General features: G+C 39.2%; 1 protein-coding gene across 7 annotated transcripts in view; it reads right to left on the bottom strand.

The window, feature by feature from the left end:
- PPP3CC (protein phosphatase 3 catalytic subunit gamma) overlaps window positions 1-17197 on the bottom strand; it is a 91463-nt gene extending 74266 nt beyond the window's left edge. For 2 of the 7 annotated variants that reach the window (XM_060155644.1, XM_060155646.1), the window contains exon 1: window positions 16507-16817. In XM_060155644.1, the coding sequence (XP_060011627.1) occupies window positions 16507-16555 (49 nt within the window). In that variant the 5' untranslated portion in view covers window positions 16556-16817. Of the gene's footprint in view, window positions 1-16506; window positions 16818-17008 lie in introns of those variants that run through there. The other 5 variants (XM_060155645.1, XM_060155649.1, XM_060155651.1 and 2 more) reach the window with 4 other exon arrangements.
- Between the last annotated feature and the right edge of the window lie 3827 nt (window positions 17198-21024).

Below are 21024 nucleotides of genomic sequence, written 5' to 3'. Positions count from 1 at the left end.
CTACTGTATAGCACAGGGAACTATACTCAAAATCTTGTAATATGGGCTTCCCTGGTGGCGCCAGTGGTTGAGAGTTCACCTGCCGATGCAGGGGACATGGGTTCGTGCCCTGGTCCGGGAAGATCCCACATGCCTTGGAGCGGCTGGGCCCGGGAGCCATGGCCGCTGAGCCTGCGCGTCCGGAGCCTGTGCTCCGCAACGGGAGAGGCCGCAACAGTGAGAGGCCCACGTACGGCAAAAAAAAAAATCTTGTAATAAACCATAATAGAAAAGAATATAAAAAAGAATATATAGATAATATATATGTATAACTGAATAACTTTGCTGTACACCAGAAACTAAATTGTAACTCAACTATAATTAAAAATTAAGAAAAAAATTTCAATTGTCCTCCCCCTACAAAAAAATAATAAAACAAAATAATTGGTTTGCTTTTCTCAGCCTTTTTTATTTTCATATAAATTTTAGAATCAGCTTACCAATTGCTATTAAAAAATCCTTTTAGGGGATTTCCCTGGTGGCGCAGTAGTTAACAATCCGCCTGCCAATGTAGGGGACACGGGTTCGATCCCAGGTCTGGGAAGATTCCCACATGCCACAAAGCAACTTAGCCTGTGCGCCACAACTACTGAGCTCTGCGCTCCAGAGGCCGCAAGCCACAACTACGAAGCCCGCGGGCCTAGAGGCCGTGCTCTGCAACAAGAGAAGCCACTGCAATGAGAAGCCTGTGCACCGCAACGAAGAGTAGCCCCTGCTCACCGCAACTAGAGAAAGCCCATGCGCAGCAACGAAGACCGAATGCAGCCAAAAATAAAAAAATAAACTTATTTTTTTTAAAAAAATCCTTTTAGGATTTTGATTGAGATTGCATTGTATCTATAAATCAGTTTGGGGAACTGACATCTTAACTATATTGTATGGTCTGATTCATGAACATAATATAACTCTCCCTATATTTAGGTTTTAAATTTCTCCTAGCAACGTCCTGTGGTTTTCAATGAAGAGATCTGACATATTTTTGTCAAATTTATTCCTACGTATTTTACGTTTTTTGGTTGATATTCTAAGTAAAATTTTTAAAAATTTCATTTATGAATTGTTTGCTGATGGTATATAAAAATGCAATTCATTTTTGTATATTCACTTTGTTTCCCTTGACCTTGCTAAATTCAATTACTAATGATTATTTTGTAGATTCCTTTGTATTTTCTATATAAACAATCTCGCAGTTTGCAAATGAGACGGTTTTACTTCTTTTCAATCTGTGTGCATTTTAGTTTAATTTCTTGCCTTATTTCAATAGCTAGGACTATTAGTTAGAATGCTGAACAGAAGTGGCAAGATAGGCCATTCTTATATTATTCCTAACCTTAGGGGAAAGACATCCAATAGTTTACCATTAAGTATGACATTGGCTATAGGTTTTTCATAGATGATCATCAGTTAAGGAAGTTTCCCCTATTCCTAGTTTTCTAGATCATGAATGGGGTGTTGAATTTTTGTCAAAGTTTTTCTGAATTTATTGAAGTAATCATATACATTTTCTCCTTTATTGTTAATATGTAGATTATATTCATTGATTTTCAAATGTTAACACAACTTTGCATTCCTGGGATAAACACTACTTGGTAATAATGTGTTATTCTTCTTATTAATAAATTTGCTAATACAAGTTAGCTAAAGTCTCTGATGCTAAATTATTTATGTTGTGCTAAGTTGTCCAAAGCATCTAAAAAACGCTTTTTAATATAGGTTTCAGATTTCAACTTTCGTAACTGGAGTCGCAATAATACTAGCGACCATAATGTTTATTGGTTGTGTGCTAACTACATAACAGGCATTGCTAAGGGCTTTACATACATAGTCTCATCTAACCTAATAACACTCTATGAAGTATTACTATCCCCATTTGACAGATGTGGAAACCAAGGTTTAGGGAAGTTAGAAACTCTGTCCAAAATCTCACAACTAGTAACTGGAGGAGCTGGAATTTGACCCCAGGTCAACTGATTCCAAGATTAAGTTCTTTTGCTATAGTGCTTCACCAAATAATCTGTAATACTTTTTCTTAACACATAAATCAAAGTAAAATAAGACAGGTTAGAATGAAAATAATCTCTCTGAGAAGCCACTAAAATTTAAGTTCAAATGAGAACTACGTAGACATAAGACAAATAACATTCATACACAAGGTATGAGCAAAAGCAAAAGAATTTTTCACAATCCAGGATTTTACACAATTCTAGATTTTACGGAATTCATGGTTATACAATGTTACTAACTGAAAAATAAAACATTCAATACCTGGATAGATCTAAGTTCCTATATCTAGCCTTCCTAAAATCCTGGATAATAGTGATATTTGTTAAAACCTGAAGTTCTGAAATCTATAGCAGACAAAGAACTGGAAGGGTTCTTTGAGGAAAATTCAAAAATACTAGGGAGGTAATTATATTCTAAGTTAAATAATTCAATATTTATCTGGCATCTACTACATGCTCATACTGTGTGGGTAAGGTATAGCTTATATAATTTTAACATATGGAGTCTACCTTAAAGAAATTTATGTTCTATTTAAGTAGACAAAATAATTCATATAAAACAAGATGTAATATCAACACAGAACAGTTAAGCAATACACTGTACGGTACAGACTGTATGGAAGATTATAAAGGGGATTATCAGTAGATGGCTACAGAAATCATGGAAGGGCATCAGAAAGTTGAAATTTGAGCTGGATCTTCTGGAAGTTACAAAGCCACTTTCTCATTTTTGGGTATTTGTTATAGAAGCACTCCACTCTTGGCACCAAAATAAAATTAAATAGAAGGTATAGTAAAAGGGAGAAAAGAGGAAATTCCAGACACATGTAATATACTACATGTATACAAATTTTAATGAAATATTTCAAAAAATAATTTTACATAAAATGATATAGGAAATAATACAAATAGTACAAACACCCATGTACCTACCATGTAGATTTAAAATATTAAGTTTGTCATATCTGTTTCAAATATTTTTCAAGAACTAAAATGTTACAGATATAATTGAAGAGAACCTTCATCCTTTTCCTTCATCCCAGGGGTAATTAGTACCTTTAAGTACTTGTGTATCCTTCCCACATGTATATAATTTTTTGTTATAAATATATCTATACACAATATTAAAATTTTTACATATGTGGTGTCATACTGTGTAACCATTTTTAAAAATTTTATTTATTATTTATTTTTGGCTGTGTTGGGTCTTTGTTGCTGCACACGGGCTTTCTTTTTTTTTTTTGCGTTACGCGGGCCTCTCACCGTTGTGGCCTGTCCCGTTGCGGAGCACAAGCTCCGGACGCGCAGGCTCAGTGGCCATGGCTCACGGGCCCAGCCGCTCTGCGGTATGTGGGATCTTCCCGGACCGGGGCACGAACCCGTGTCCCCTGCCTCGGCAGGCGGACTCTCAACCACTGCGCCACGAGGGAAGCCCCGGGCTTTCTTTAGTTGCCGCGAGTGGGGGCTACTCTTCGTTGCGGTGCGCAGGCTTCTCATTGCCATGGCTTCTCTTGCTGCAGAGCACGGGCTCTAGGCGAGCGGGCTCAGTAGTTGTGGCTCACGGGCTCTAGAGCACAGGCTCAGTAGTTGTAGCACACGGGCTTATTTGCTCCGTGGCATGTGGGATCTTCCCGGACCAGGGCTCGAACCCGTGTCACCAGCATTGACAGGCAGATTCTTAACCTCTGCGCCACCAGGGAAGTCCCTGTGTATCCTTTTGTAACTTGCATTTTTATATTCAACATTGCTTGCCAGATTTATCTGGAATGAGGCCAAGGTACCCATGTTTTCTTCATGTTTAAGCTCCACAGGTGATTCTGGTTGGTAACCAGAGTTCAGAATCATCATTCTAAGTCTATATATATTTAGCCAAGAAAGTTTTCAGTGTTTCCAAACTGCTAACACATTTTAACCTAGTTTTTACCATGAGTCAGTTGCTGTTAGACTACCTGTATTGCAATAAAGATTACTTTACAATGCTTCCAACTCAGAAGCAAAAACCCTAATCAAAAACCCTAATTAGGTTTGCACATGATTCAAAACAATAACCAAACTATAAAAATGAGTTTCTGAAGGGGATGGGTGTGGCTACAAAGGGGTAGTAACACAAGAGTCTTGTGGTGATGATACAGTTGAGTATCTTGATTGTGGTGGTAGTTATACACATGTGAAATTGCACAGAGCTACACACACACACACACACACACACACACACACACACACACACAAGTCCATGTATAACTGGTGAAACTTGAATAAGCTATCTGGATAGTGCCAATGTCAATTTCTTGATTTTTGTATAGTACTGTGGTAGTGTGGGATACTGACATTGTGGAACAGACCTAGGGGAGGATGTATAGGACCTTCCTGTACCTTTCTCTGCAATATCCTGTGAATCTATAATTATCAAAATAAAAATTTAATAAATTTTTAAAACTAAGTTCCTAAAGTACACTGAAGAAATTCTGCAGCCTTTCCATGGTCAAATTCAATTCAATTCAGTATACTGCTTCAATATACATCCAATACATAAATGACACATATTTTCATACACCTAACATCTGATGCAGAACTGCATTAAAGAGAAAGACCACATTGGTGACAACCACTTTAATCCTACAGTAAGTATAAAAGATAACCCTTAAAAGTTATTGGCCTATAAGCTATTATTTTTAGATTACTGTGTGGTCTTATCCTCAAGGGACACTAGGATTTACCTAAATAGCTATCTCTGTTCACTCCAAATAACCCTGCTTTCATTCCTATTTTAAGCCAGCAAGCCTGCCCTACTTTTGCAGACTTATTTCCTAATCTACTCACCTGCGTTTCCAATCATGAACCAGTTAAACACTGCTTAAGAGGTTATATTAGATATTATTAGTGAAAGTCATATGTACCTTTCAGGTCCTTTCATAACTGATCAGAACAAATAATTTTATTTCAATAATCTGAAATAGCTCTTTCAGATTATTCCCTCTGTTCTTTGATAGTCACAGAACTCACTAGTCTGACGGAAACAATAACTTTATAGTGATCATATGTGTTCAATAAAACAATGCACAATAGTAAAAAACAACTAACTTGCTTTCATGAATAAATCCACCAATTACCGTTATTACTCTGGCCATTCATTAAAACTATCTTATTTTATTTTTAAACTTCCACAAAGCCTTAGGCCACAAGAATAAAATGTACCTAGGCATACACACAAAAAAACACAAATTAAGTCTTACCTCTTTAGGCCACTGATCAAACATTAAAGTTTAAACCTGAAAGGATTATCAATTTATAGAGTGAAGGAGCAAACATTTCTTACGAGATACAGTCTACGGTTTAGTCATCTGCTCTTCCCGGTGGTTATTAGTCATAGGAAGCTCCAGAGTTCTAATTTTCTGTCACATTTTTGGGAAGTTATCATATGCTATATTGAGGACTTTTCAAGACAGTATTTAAGCTTCTGAGTATAACCACAAATGTGTTGCTTGTAGTGGGAACTCATCAAATATCTGTTTCTGAATACATGATTTCCAAAATTCTATCTATACTATAGAAAAGGAAATGTTCACCATTTTTATTAAGGATTTTATGTTTACGTCCTTTCAAAAGCTAAGGAGATTAAGGTTGGAAAATATAAAATATAACACTGTTAAACTACCATTGCACATATGCCACTTAAAGTCAAACAGACCTGCTGTCAGATCTCACCAAGATTCAAGAAGAATTCATTTAATAAAGAACAGCTAACATTTATTAAGCACCCACTATGGGCACTATGCTAAGCACTCTACATAATACTGTACAATATGAAATACAATCTTTAAATTCTGAGGTAGGTACTGTAATCTCCCATTTTAAACTTGAAGCAAGGAAAACAAATGACAAAAGTCACACAACTAGTAATTAGCAGCGCCTGTGCTCTTTCCTACACCGTCTTCAATAAAATAAGCTTCTTATGCTTTCACTTAAACAATTACTAAGCGCCTATGTGCTAGGCACTGTATTCAACATTAAGAACACACAGTTCTTGGACTTCTTTGTTGGTCCAGTGGTTAAGACTCCACGCTTCCAATGCAGGGAGCGTGGGTTTGATCCCTGGTGGGGGAACTAAGATCCCACATACTCCACAGTGCAGCCAGATAAATAAAATAAAATAAAAATATTTAAAGAAATTTGTAAAGCAATAAGACTGCTCATGGGAGCACATGGGAGGCAATATCTAATTCTTCTTCTGATGATGATAGCAGCTAACATGTACTGACCACTTACTATGTGCCTGTCACTGTACTTTGTGGAGTTTATTTCATCCTTACAACTATCCTGCAAGCTAAGTTTTATTATCCCTCTCCCTCAAATAGGGAAACGGAGGTAAATCAAAGTTAAGTGATTTGTCCAAGGTCACACAGATACCAAAAAGAGGCAGAATTTGAATCCAGCTTCACCTGACTTCAAAGCCCATGTTCTAAAACCATTACTCATACAACCTCCTAGTAAAGGGGAAAAAGCTTCTCAGATGTCCTCTTGGCTAAATCTTGAAAGATAGATAGGAGCTAGTCAAGCTGGGGGACAAGATTCTTCAGAGAAGTAAGGCAAAGAGCCCATTCACAGATACAACATGACATGGCATTCTGGGGAACCACAAGAAGTAGGAAAGTAAGTTTGGGAATGGGGGTGTGAAACGAGGAGGAACTAACACAAGGTTAGAGGTTTAGCACGAAGGAACTTCTACATCAACAAAGTTAGAGTTTATCCTACGGGCTGGAAACGTTCATGAAGGATTTCAAGCACAAGAATGATCCTTTACATTATCCAAAGATCATGATGGCAGCATGGAGATTAGATTAAAGAGCCCTAGCAAGTAGCTACTGCAATAATACAAGCAAGAAGTAAGAGAGGGAGATGAAGCAGAAGTTTATGCAGAAACCAGAAGTCCAGAGAACTGATTCTGGTAGAACGGGATATGAAGTGAAAGGGATAGGAGAGTCTGGCCTGACTCCCAGGCTTGTCATGTGAGCCAGTGACTAAATGGGTAAGTGGTATGATTAACAGGGATGGGAAATATACTTAGGAAATCCTTTCCATCTTCTCTCCTTATTAGTGCTTTTTAATATTTATTTTATCCCTCTACCGCCTTACTCACTTGAATCTCTCCAAAAAACAAGAACAAGTCTGTCACCATATCTGTTTGGGTAATGTTTGCATTTTCCATAATTTTGGATTACATTTATAAGCCAACTAAGCCTCAGTTGTTTGTTTGTTTTTAACATATAGCCATCAAAATAATCTTGCTATCTCCTAAATGGGATCACTGTCAACTGATCACTGATAGATTTCAGCTATTCCTCTTCCTTCTCCTTTGCTTCATTTAACCTCTTCCCATTCTCTGACACTTCTAGTTTAACCACCCTCTCAAGTCCTTAGTCAAGTATACTTGCTTTCTCCATCCTTACTTCTGCATGTTCTTCCAAGACCCATCATGTAGCTGCAACAACCTCTTTTCCTACTAAGCAAGTTGTCTTCACGCCACATCAGCTATAATATACTTTAAAACTCATGTTCTTCTCTTTAGCTTGCCTTCACTAAGACACCACTGAATCCTCAAATATGATAGTGCCTTTCCTGAGTCTGGTTATGTGAGGCATTTCTTAACTGTACTCCTTTTTCTCTCAACTTTATATTTTGAAAAACTGAAATCCTATCAAAAAGTGAAAGAATAGTAAAATGAATATCCATTTGCTCTTTACCCATATTCACCATGGTAAACATTTTGCCACTTTTGCTTTCTCTCTTAACAAGTACATTTTTTTTTTCCAGAACCATTTGAAAACAAATTGCAGACATCATGACATTTCAACCTAAATACTTCATCAGGTATTGCCTAAGAATAAGAACATTGTCCTTTATAACCACAATACCATATCACACACCCAAGACATTTCCCATTGATATACTATATCTAATATATACTCCATATTCAAATTTCCCCAGTTGTCCCCAAAATGTCCTCTATGACTTTTTTTATTTTCCCAATCCAGGCTTGGCACTGTACTTGACTGTCATTTCTCTTTCATCTTCTCTCATCTAGAATAGTCCTCTTGCCTTTTTAATTTTTCATCACTTTGACATTTTTTTAAGTAAAATTAAAAATGTAGCTCTGCAATACCATTAGCCACATTTCAACTGATCAGTAGTCACATTTGACTAGTGCCTACTCTATTGGACAGTGTGGGGAACACTGTTGCCATTGTTATAAGATCTATTGGACAGCCACAGAATTCTACCATTAAAATTGATGTTTACTGTTATCATTTTGACACTTTTGAAGAGTTCAGACCATTTGTCTTGTAGAAAGTCCCATAAACTGGATTTATCTTATCATTTACTATAACTAGATACAAGTTAAACATTTTTAACAAGGATTCCATTGGCAATTCTTGAATGAATTCTTAAATTATCTCCTAGTGTTTACTTCATTCAGAATTTCACTCTCTTGGGCTGACATTGTCTAGACACTGCACAAAAACATCATGAATTCTTAGTATTCAATAAATCTAATAATGATCACCAAAGATACACATTCCCTTGGCCAGCTAATATAGCATATTTTTCTGTCACCCAGTCTAGAGAGCCTAATTACCAAGTTATACCCTCTTCTAATAATAAACAAAGACTCAAGAAACTAAAAGATTTCATGATAAAAATCTAGTTTGCCAACAAAATAAAACTGAATATAGGAAACTAAAAGTTCTCTCTGCATACATCTGAATAATTAGGTAGACTATAAAGATAACTAAGTCAGATATCACTTAGGTTAGGTTGAAATTTTTAGACCTCAGTTTTGCAATTTCAAATGAAGCTAAAATTTAACATGAAAACTTAAAACAGAGTGTTATATTCTATTAATGATTGCACCAAAGGATGAAAAGATTAAAAGACACCTCTTTATTGCCATTAGTAGCAGCAAAGCTCTGAAATGACCACAAACATGAGAATTAGCTGAATAATTCTGTCTCTCATAGACGTATGTCTAAAAATTAGCTTTTCCCCAAAATGTCACTTTAATGGAAAAATACTCTATTATCAAATACTGCTTAGGAAAAGTGTTTTAATTAATTCTTTTTAAAAAAATTTTATTGAAGTATAGTTGATTTACAATGTTGTGTTTAATTTCTGCTGTACAGCAAAGTGACTCAGTTATACATATATATATTCTTTTTCATATTCTTTTCCATTATAGTTTATCACAGGATATTGAATATAGTCCCCTGTGTTAAATAATTCTTTAATTCACTTTAAGTAATGAGTCCTTAGCACTTGTCTCTCCAATAATCCGATAGCTTTTTTTTTTTTAATTTTACAGTAAAATGTGATAATGTTACTTAACGGAAGAAAGCTTTATTACCAAATGTCTGATATACATAAGGCTTCAATCACAACCATTATCACACGGGTAAAAAAGAACACCTTATTCCTGCTTGGAAAAAAAAAATTAAGTGTTTAAATTAAGATGTCCTTTCTGAGGTTTGAGACTTTCACTCAGAGGTGTGAATCTCAAAGAGCATCAATTTCCAGTGTTTATTATAGTTTGTACAATGAGATATCATCTCACACCAGTCAGAATGGCCATCATCAAAAAATCTAGAAACAATAAATGCTGGAGAGGGTGTGGAGAAAAGGGAACCCTCTTGCACTGTTGGTGGGAATGTAAATTGATACAGCCACTATGGAGAACAGTATGGAGGTTCCTTAAAAAACTGCAAATAGAACTACCATACGACCCAGCAATCCCACTACTGGGCATATACCCTGAGAAAACCATAATTCAAAAAGAGTCATGCACCACAATGTTCACTGCAGCTCTATTTACAATAGCCAGGACATGGAACCAACCTAAGTGTCCATCGACAGATGAATGGATAAAGAAGATGTGGCACATACATACAATGGAATATTACTCAGCCATAAAAAGAAATGAAATTGAGTTGTTTGTAGTGAGGTGGATGGACCTAGAGTCTGTCATACAGAGTGAAGTAAGTCAGAAAGAGAAAAACAAATACCGTATGTTAACACATATATATGGAATCTAAAAAAAAAAAAAAAAGGTCACGAAGAACCTAGGGGCAGGACAGGAATAAAGACACAGATCTACTAGAGAATGGACTTGAGGACATGGGGAGAGGGAAGGGTAAGGTGGGACAAAGTAAGAGAGTGGCATGGACATATATACACTACCAAATGTAAATCCGATAGCTAGTAGGAAGCAGCCGCATAGCACAGGGAGACCAGCTCGGTGCTCTGTGACCACCTAGAGGGGTGGGATAGGGAGGGTGGGAGGGAGGGAGCTGCAAGAGGGAAGAGATACAGGGATATATGTGTATGTATAGCTGATTCACTTTCTTATAAAGCAGAAACTAACACACCATTGTAAAGCAATTATACTCCAATAAAGATGTAAAAAAAAAAAAGAAATGTATACACCAAAAAAAATTAAAAAATAAATATTATAGTTTGGCAGTTGTTAATTACAATGGTAAACTAAGTACAACTTAAATAATGTTAACAAATTCAACAGATGTGTGCTATATGACTTGCTCACATCGAATATTTATACTTGAAAATGTTTCTTCTGGGTTGGCATTGTATCAAATGACTGAAAATATAAAGGACCAAAATATGAATACAGGGCTTCCCTGGTGGCGCAGTGGCTGAGAGGCCGCCTGCCGATGCAGGGGACACGGGTTCGTGCCCTGGTCCGGGAAGATCCCACATGCCGCGGAGCGGCTAGGCCCGTGAGCCATGGCCGCTGAGCCTGTGCGTCCGGAGCCTGTGCTCCGCAACGGGAGAGGCCACAACAGTGAGAGGCCCGCGTACCGAGAAAAAAAAAAAAAAAAAATGAATACAAGCACTTTCAAATCATTTTCATGCTGATTGAAACCAATATGAAAGAATTTAGGTAAAATTACAACATTTATGTTAAAATAATATGAGATATTTGAATAATAAAAGGTTTAATATATGTCATCCATTTTCCTTTTAATTTAAAATATACCAGTAGATGGAAATACAGTTGACCCTTGAATAAAGAGGTGGTTAGACGTGCTAACCTTCCACACAATAGAAAATCCAAGTACATCTTACAATCAGCCCTCTGTATATACACGGGTGGTTCCCCCATACCCAAAGTTCCTCCCTATGCGTGGTTCCACATCCTTAGATTCAACCATCCTCGGATCATGTAGTACTGTAGTATTTACTATTGAAAAAAAATCCACGTATAAATGGGCCCACAGTTCAAACCTGTATTGTTCAAGGGTCAACTGTATTGAAAAGTATTAATGAAAGTATAGTAATGAAAAGTATTAAGAGTAGTTTCTGGAAGGAAGGAATATGAAGCCTTTGTTTTCTTCCCTTTTGCCTTTCAAATTTTATAATTAGCAGGGTTAAGCTTACATTTAAAAGAAAAAAAATTTTTTTAATTCTTGGTAAATCCATTCTCATAATATGAAAAACGGAGAGAGGGGACAGAGGGGAAATAAATGAGGTATAGGTACCAGAGGCTGAAATGGGGTTCAGAATATACTTGTGGAAATAGCCATTTCTGTCCATACTACTCTCAGTAAAATTTTTTAAGAAAGCTATAGCCACACTATTCCCACTGCCAGGATATCAAAGAACCAGCAGCCTTCAATGCTGTGCTACAAATGGCAGTACATTCTACATTTGAATTCCAAGAGAATGGGAGAACTCTATCAGTATCCTCCTGGAAAGAAGTCTGGAGCTTCCCTAGTGGTGCAGTGGTTAAGAATCCCCCTGCCAATGCAGGGAACATGGGTTTGAGCCCTGGCCCGGGAAGTTCCCGCATGCCGCGCGCAGAGCAACTAAGCCCGTGCGCCACAACTACCAAGCCCGCGCTCTAGGGCCCGCGAGCCACAACTACTGAGCCAGCGTGCCTAGAGTCCGTGCTCTGCAACAAGAGAAGCCACCGCAATGAGATGCCCGCGTACCACAACAAAGAGTAGCCCCCGCTCACCACAACTAGAGAAAGCCCACGCACAGCAACAAAGACCCAACACAGCCAAAAATAAATAAATAAAATAAATTTATTTTTAAAATAAATAAAAATAAAGTGCACATACATTTGTAAGTTGAGAAGGTGTACTGAACTGCTTTCTTGAAAAACTCCACTAAGTGGCAGAATACCTATTGAATATTGGTTGCTGTATTTTGCTGTTTGTCATTAAAACTTATCTGTCCATATTCTAGAAAATATTTATATTTTAATAAAGAAGATAGATCGCAGTCAGATGTTTCCATTCTTGAAAGAAAATGGAAAGGTAATATAAATCATAACAAAGTCAAGGATATAAACAAAGAATAAGAGGGGTGTGAACATTGCTGTTTCATATATACACAACTAAGCATAGACTGTGGGCATCCGTCTAACTCTTGGGAAGCTAAATTGAGAGTACCATTTCTTTCTTTTTCTTTACCTCTTTTTTGAGAACTTCCAGTTGTACAGTGTTTAACATGTGGGGATCAAATGTATCTATACTTTAAGATATTCTAAATATGGATAATTTCTAACCTAGGAAAACATGTAGTTTAAGTAAGTGAAAAGTTCAGGAAAATTTTTTTCTTGTAATCCTTCATTTGGCATTTGATTTATTAATTGAAAGTTTTATTTTAATACTTATTAAAAGTATGTGCTTTATAATAGATAGAAAATAGCCACAAGAAAAAATAGAAAATTACTATATTTTATCTTGTTCTACCATTCTTTGTCTAGTAGTATGTGTACATGTATGTTCTAATGTATCATAATTTTTCATTTTCATTTAAAAATCTAATGTCCCCAATTCTATTCAGTTTTAAACTATAACAACTTTAACTTCGTATTTTGTAAAGGGCTAAAAGTATGATTTAAACTACAGATGGATATTATATTTTAAACCTAAATGAAAGATAATGTAAATAATAAGCATAGATCTGATTTGAATAAAGATTTTTAAATAGTAAAAATAAATAAATAAATAAAGTGCACAATTCAATGATTAAAAAAAAAAAAGAAGAAGAAGTCTGACTTCTGTTAAAACCCCTTCGGCCACCAAAGAGCAAACTCAGACAATGGATTCTCTATATTTGTTATGTAATGCCTAGTGAAATTTCCTTGCTGTTTCTGAAAAGATTCAGCTTACAGGAATAAACTTTTTATAAAAATCACTGTCAAAGAAAAAAAATTCCTTCAAACAGGAAACGAAACTTGGAAACCAGAAAAAAAAATCAAGCTGAAAGATTTTCAAAATGCAGTTATCTGGGTTTCTCGTTTTCTGCTCCAGATATGAGTAGTGTTGCCCCCAGTGTATATGGACTGTTCTGGAGGCTCATACAAATTTTAATTTTTAAAACAAAGAAGCAGCAAATGAGCACCAATTGGGAATACATTACAGATGGCTCTCCATAAACATTTAATAAATGAGTGAAATCATAAGAATGTTTATATTTTTAAACACAAAATAAATACTTTCAACTGCTAGAGAAGAAACCAGCTGCCAGAGAAGTACTAGACAGACTGTATTATTGGTTTGTATGCTGTTATCCATGGGATTCCACCCAGATATCCTTTATATTGTAGAAGAGGTATTTTCCTGACTGGGAACAGTTTCCTAACTTATAATTTCATATGCTTTCCGATTCTGATATTTTTTGAATGTTAATGATTTCTCTATTATCCACTTATGAAGCAGCTGATTTATTCTCACACTACTATCATGTTTCATAATACTACCTTGTCTTAAGCTTTTCACATCCATTATGTCATTTGCGTGGCTGAGATGCTTAACAAAGAAGGTATTATTAACCCTATTTTGCAGATGAGATTATTGAAGCAAAAAAAGAGAGAGTTTAAGTAAAAAGGCAAGGTTAAAAAAAAAAGGCAAGGTCACAAGTAAGCCCGAGAAGTAGGAGTAAAACCTCCAATCTAGTCCTTCATTTTAGGAAGGCTGCTATTTAAAAGACACAAAATACAAATCACTCCCACCCACCCACTCTTCTCCAACATTTGCTCAAGCAAAACAATTAAGCAGAATTTAAAGTTAACAGGAAATGACAAAACCAAGAATAACTGGGGTGTGGTCTCACCTCTGAAAAAGATTTCCAGCTGTGAATAAATGCAAACAACTCTGGCCAGAAAAGATAATATTAGATCAGGACTTAGAACCCAGTACAGTACAACCGGACCTTAGCTATATATACAGTGACACCTTACTTTCTTAGAATAAACCTCAATATTTCAAACTCAGGAAAACCCAGAAAAAAAAAGCAACGTAAGTCACCAGGAAGCCAAAATTGCTGTGTTCAAGTTCTTATACTAAAGTTTTTATATATGAGACAAATCCACCCATTCTAAGGGCTTGAAATCATTTATGTTTCATTTTTTTAAGGGTAATCTTATAATAACATGCAGTAATTTATAAAATTTCACCAAAAAACAAATTTAAATCATATAGACTATGAGGGTATTCACTTAACTGTGGGCATGCCTAGCAATAAGCCAGCACCTGCATTTTAGCTACATATTGTTTTACTTTCCTTCTATATTTAAGGGTCTGAAAGGGTCATTTAAAAATTTCCTTGATATCTTACGGCACGTTATGGTAGAAATTACATACTACAATGGCGATCAGAATTTGAGATTCACGAAGGTCTGAGGACTACCACCACTAAGCTTCACTCAGATCCTATTTATTCTGACTTGACACATTATTCTGGTTTATCTGGTTTCCCTGCCTACTTCAGCTTAGAAGTGGCAGATTAGAAGGGCATATTTTGACAGATAGAGAGCAGTACTGCAGCAGATAAACTAAGAACAGACAAAAGCACTAAACTGGTATAGCAGTGAGGAGTCATTTCAGCACAGGAGGAAACTGCCAACACCCTTATACAGCAGAATGCACCGGCCATATTAACTGCATAGGACAGAAATTAATGTACATAATGATGACCTTGATTTATCAAAAAAGATTATGTTTAGTAGATTCTGAATCTTAAGAGAGGGTTATATACTCTTCATGGGTTATATACTATAAAGACTGACATTAAAATGGTCAAAAGAATTTAGCAGTTAAAGGGCTGTCAGTTCTATGAACAATTCTCTTAAATCCCTAATGATACCACACAAATGCTGAGTAGATAAATCTCAAAAACCTCATTACATTTAGTAAATATTATATAGTGTAGATAATTAACATTTATGATCAACACTTATGATGATGACTTTTTGGGGGGGAAAACTACATTACACACTAAAATTACATATTGCAGGCAATCAACATTTATGATGCTTAATTTTTTAGGGGAAAAAAAACACCTAAGTTATACACTAAAATTCTCTCCCTTCATTGAACATTCAATAATTTTTCTCCACTTAAAAAAAAAGTTTTCTTGTCGCCAATCCTGGTTTCCTTTCTCCTTCTAATTACCAGAATGAAAAAATAAAAGTATTTTAATAGTTTTCCCCACTTACAATTAACCCCTTTATTCAGAGGTCACTAACACACCTGGTCTCGGTATATTCCCTTCTTACAAAATAGTGCTTTCAAACCGAGTATTAAAACTCAGAAGAGTTGTACTTGTCTTATGTCTGAACAAAAGAGGCACATAAATTAGTGGTTATATTTAAACCACTATTCTTAGTTTAAGGGCAGAAACAACTACAATGTAAAACCCTGTATGTATTAGTAAGGAACACTTTAGTTTATTTTGGACATCTGAAACAGGGAACATCATTCTTCAAGTCTCTATGGCCAAAAGGAAAATAAAACACCAAAAATCATGTCAAGAGATCTGTAGATCCCTTTCAAATATCACAATATGAATTTATTTGCATTTATTTCACTATATTGTTTCTTTTACTAACAGCAGTGACTTGTGATGATCTGAAGAAAGTGGGCTAAAAGGTACGTGGTATCCATCCTTAAAAAAAGGGTGGGGAAGAGGCAAGAAAGATCTGATCCTACAGAAGAGGAGCGGCAGAAAGATCTGACTTGGAAGGGTCTACTCAACTCCCTACCCACATCACCCTAGATGGTTTCCCCCAGGTAAGAGCCTAGAAAAGAGGAATCGTTTCTTTTAAAAAATATGTGGATCCAGACTCTTTGGGGGTGGTGGGAGAAGAGATCGCCACCCTGCCTGGAAATCCGACACTACGGGAGATAAATAAGCAATCTCCAGCTAGCTACTGGTCCAGGTGCAACAGAAAACGCCCGGCGCCCCCGCGGGGGAGCCCCGGTGGAGATCCCGGCCTCCCGTCTCCCACACCCCCTCCAGGTCCTCCTCCGGGATGGGCGCCGCCAGGGATCCCGCCGCCCTCCTGCCTCCTGTCCTCGGCTCCCTCCCTCCGGCCCCGAGCCTTCGCCCGGCCGAGGGCCGTTTCCCGCCGGTCGACTGGAAGGCCCGGCCCGCTTGGCACCTTTGATGACGCGTTCGGTGGTGGAGAGGTGGAGGTTCCTCCCGGACATGGTCCCCTCGGCCTCCTCCCGGTCCAGGAGACCGCCAGACGTGCGCCTCCGCCTTCGCCTCCAGCGGTCTCGGCTCCCCGGGGCCGGTCAGTCAGCCGTGCCCCGGCCCGGCTCCTCAGGGCGGCCCAGGCACCAGAAGGAGGCGGCCGCGGCAGCCCAGCCTCGAACCCCACGGACAGGATGCGGGCCCACCGGCCGCTCCCTCCTGAGGCGCGGACTCGCGAGCGCCCGCGACCGCAGTCGAGGGAGGCAACCCCAGCGGCCGCGGCTGCGCGCGGCCCGCCCCCGCGTGCGCGCGCGTGCGCGTTCCCGCTCGACGCCCTCCTAACTTCCCGGCGGCCCGCGCGCCGCCGGCGCCGGCGCCGCGCCGAGGCCCAGCGCGCGGCCCCGCTGCCTCAGCCGGCTCGGCCGCCTGACCTCCCACTCCCGGGCAGTCAGCGACCCCGGCTTTACCCTTCGCGCGGAGGCTCCCGGCCCGCGCGGCCGCCCTCCGCGCACGCGCGCTTCCTTCCGCTTTAGCTTCCGAGAGTAGTGTTCCCTTCTCTGCCTGCCCCTCCTGCAGCTGACTCCTTCTCGGCTGCCTGCGCCGCGCGGGCCTGGATCACCTAACAGCGGCCCCTCGGTCCTGCACCAAAAGCCCCAGTGGAGCAGCGGCCATCTTGTGACCCGGCCCGAGCGACCCAGCAGCCTCTCGGCGGAGCAGTGCACCTCCTGTACGCTTGGGGCCACCTTGCAGGGAGCCCTTGTCTTCCCAGACCTTCCCCACGGGTGACCTCCCTCCCTTTCCTCGGGGTCTCCCCCCCACTCTGTCTGGGAGACGTTATCAAGTTGATCAGGCTCCTTCCCACAGTTTACCCTCCCCCCAGTCAGCAAACCCATTTAAACCCCTGGTTTAAGTTGTCACATTTGTCGAGGGCGGTTAGTATAGTAAGAAGGACGATCGCGTCCATCCTAGTTCTAATCCAGTAGTGCGCGGGGAGGGGCGGTTTCCGAGTGGGTGGATAAGACCCTCCGCTAGGTGCCGTGGCCTCCTGTCTGCCTTTGCACTTGTCAGAAAGGGGACGGCAGCCGGCTCCATGGAGCCCCTGGGCCAGACCTCCTCTGTGCAAGGAACTGACCTTTTCATAAGTTCTGCGTGTCACCTACACAGCTAGGAGCGATCCCTTCTTCCCCTCTGACGCAGTGACACAGTACCTGCCTCCCCCGGTCATCCTTACTGTGGAACACGATGGGCAAGTCTCCGTAGATTTAGCAATCTGACTCCTCTCCAGGTTAAAAACTGACCTTTTCTCTCCTTAAATTGTAAGCCTAGAATAGAAACTGTCTTCCCTCATGGAGTATAGTGCCTGGTAAAGTCAAAAGTATTTTGATTTTAGCCGTGATAGTGGAATATTGAAACTGAGATCCAAGGAAGTATATGCAAATTATAGGCAAACCGGTCTTAACAGTTACTGTGGTGGCCAATGAGTAGTCATAGGTGTCTCTGTACATTTAAATTAAATAAAATTTAAATATTCATTTCTTTAAGTGCACTAGCCATGTAAGTGCTTGATAGCTACCTGTGGCTAGTGGCTAACTAATTGGATGTGGTAGAATAGGACACTTCCATCATAGCAGAAAGTTCTTTTGTACAGCTTCCAGGTAAAAGATTATAGGAGTTAAACCAAATCTCCTTTACTATAGATTTATGTATTGGGAGGAGATCTGGGGATACACACTGGAGTCAGACCCTGAATTATGCCTTGCAGTTTTGGCCTAAGGCCATTCATAGCAATCCCAGCAAGGCAGGAGCACCTGAGGGAGCTGAAAAGATTTTCGTTCTGTTTTCTTGGGTCTTGACTTCAGGCTTCCACCCAAGAGAATTGTTCAGATATCCTGAGGAAGTTCTTCACTTAGGAAGTAATCAGAGCTCCACACGTCTATCAAACAGAGCAAATTTCTAATGGTCAAAAATAAATTGTTCCCTGCAGCGTAGTAGAGGCTAAACGTCATCTGGAAGAACAAACAGGATGGCTAAAAACAAAGAGTTTAGGAAAACATTGCAAACCAATGTGAAGAGATGGATTATCCAATAATAGTTGTGGAAGAAGTAACCAACTATCTGGATCTCAGATATATCTTTGTTTTTTTGGCCACACTGGGCAGCATGCAGGATCTTAGTTCCCCAACCAGGGATTGAACCTATGCCCCCTGCAGTGGAAGCACAGAGGTTTTTCTGGGTTTTTTTTTGCGGTACGCAGGCCTCTCACTGCTGTGGCCTCTCCCGTTGCAGAGGACAGGCTCCGGACACGCAGGCTCAGCGGCCATGGCTCACGGGCCCAGCCGCTCCGCGGCATGTGGGATCTTCCTGGACCAGGGCACGAACCCGTGTCCCCTGCATCGGCAGGCGGACTCTCAACCACTGCGCCACCAGGGAAGCCCGAAGCACAGAGTCTTAACCACTGCACCGCCAGGGAAGTCCCTGGGTCTCAAATTGGAGCCACTCCTTAACACCAAACTTCATAAGTAATAAAATATGAGAATTAAAACAAGATGGTATTTTTCACAAAGCAAAATGGAAAACATTTAAAAAAGGTGACACTCTTGGTAGAATTATAAATTAGCACAATCTCTCTGGAAAGGGATTTGGCAGTATCAATCAAAGAAGATATATGTATAGTCAATGAAAAGATTCTCAACATTGTTAGTCACCAGGGAAATGCAAAATAAACCATACTGAGATACCACTTTACTAGCCTAGTAGAAGAGCTAAAATTAAAGACTCTTGGGCTTCCCTGATGGTGCAGTGGTTAAGAATGCAGGGGACACGGTTCCGAGCTGTGGTCCGGGAAGATCCCACATGCCGCGGAAAAAGTAAGCCCGTGCGCCACAACTACCGAGCCTGTGCTCTAGACCCTGCGAGCCACACCTCCTGAGCCCACGTGCCACAACTACTGAAGCCCACCCACCTAGGGCCTGTGCTCCGCAACAAGAGAAGGCACCGCAATGAGAAAACTGCGCACCGCAATGAAGAGTAGCCCCCGCTTGCCGCAACTAGAGAAAGCCCGTGCGCAGCAACGAAGACCCAACGCAGCCAAAAATAATTAATCAATTAATTAATTTTAGAAAATGACTCTCAACACGGAAGTGTTGGCAAGGATGGGAGCAACTCTCCTACATCGCTCGTGGGAGAGTAAAATGCTACAACTACTTTGAAAGTTTCTTGTAAAGTTAAATATACACCTACTCTATGATTCAGTAATTCTACTCTTGGGTATTTTACCCAACAGCAATAATTACCCAAACAGTAGAATACTACTCAGCTAATAAAAAGGAAATAATTACTGATGCATGCAACAGTATGGATGAATCTCAAAAACATTATGGTGAACAAAAGAAACAAGACAAAAAATAGTACTTACTATATGATTTCATTTGCATAGGAAAATGGTTAAATGAGGTATGAAATTGGATGCAACATTATGCATTATGCAAAATCATACTTTAGATGGGAAGATATTGGCTATCATGAGAAAAGCCTCAGGAGATAACGAAAAGTGAAAAAGTACAGTATGGACCCCATATTATTAAGACAAGCTAACGTATGCATAAAAATACTAGAAGGAAATATTAATATGTTCACTCATTGAATAAATATTAATTAGGTGCCAACTGTTCCAGGCACTGTGCTAGGTAGTAGGGTTACAGTGATGAACTAAAATCAACACAGTTCATACCACCATGGAGCATTAGCTGGTGAGGAAAAAACTGTTAACAGTAGCCATCTCTTGGTGGTATGATTAAAAGTCACTTATAAAAAACAATTAATTTTCTGTATTTTACAGATTTTCTATGGTGAGAAAGTATTACTTTATAACTAGGAGAAAAAAATATTTAAATGCTCTTTTCTTTCAAAGGCCTGTTGTCCACGCCTATTTCCAGTAGCATTAAATATTCATTTGGGGAATTTTCTGAGAGACTTCTCTGATCAAAACAAAACATCTAGAACCACTCAATGAAAATATAAAAAGAAGAAAACTCTCATTAAGCTCCCTTCCCAGACAATTTTTTTTAATGAATAAGGCTTAAATGCACTGGTGGTGGTGGTAATGTTTTTAGTCATCACATCAATAGCTCCTGGCAACAACTGGAGTGTTCTATTTCACTCAGCTTGTACACGTATCCACCTGGCCTGGGTCAGCTGCATTTTCATTTAATTGATGAACTTGATTCTCTTTCCTTTTACTTTCTGCATTGGTCAGAATTGACTACTTAAACCATCAAGCTTCATGCTAAATTGGCAATTCTACGAATTTCTTCAAATCTAGGTTTCCATGTTACAGGGCTTGTGAGACTTGGTATATTTCCTTATGACACTCCCTAAGCACTTCATAAACCTTAATTAATGACTAACTCTTCTGAGAAATAATTACGAATGCTTTTAATTTAACAAAAGCACAGGGAATCCTAGTTTCCACTGTTGTACAAAA

Source organism: Lagenorhynchus albirostris, chromosome 7 (assembly GCF_949774975.1).
Source record: "Lagenorhynchus albirostris chromosome 7, mLagAlb1.1, whole genome shotgun sequence".
Classification (NCBI taxonomy): Eukaryota; Metazoa; Chordata; class Mammalia; order Artiodactyla; family Delphinidae; genus Lagenorhynchus; species Lagenorhynchus albirostris.
This window is presented reverse-complemented; position numbering and strand designations above follow the sequence as displayed.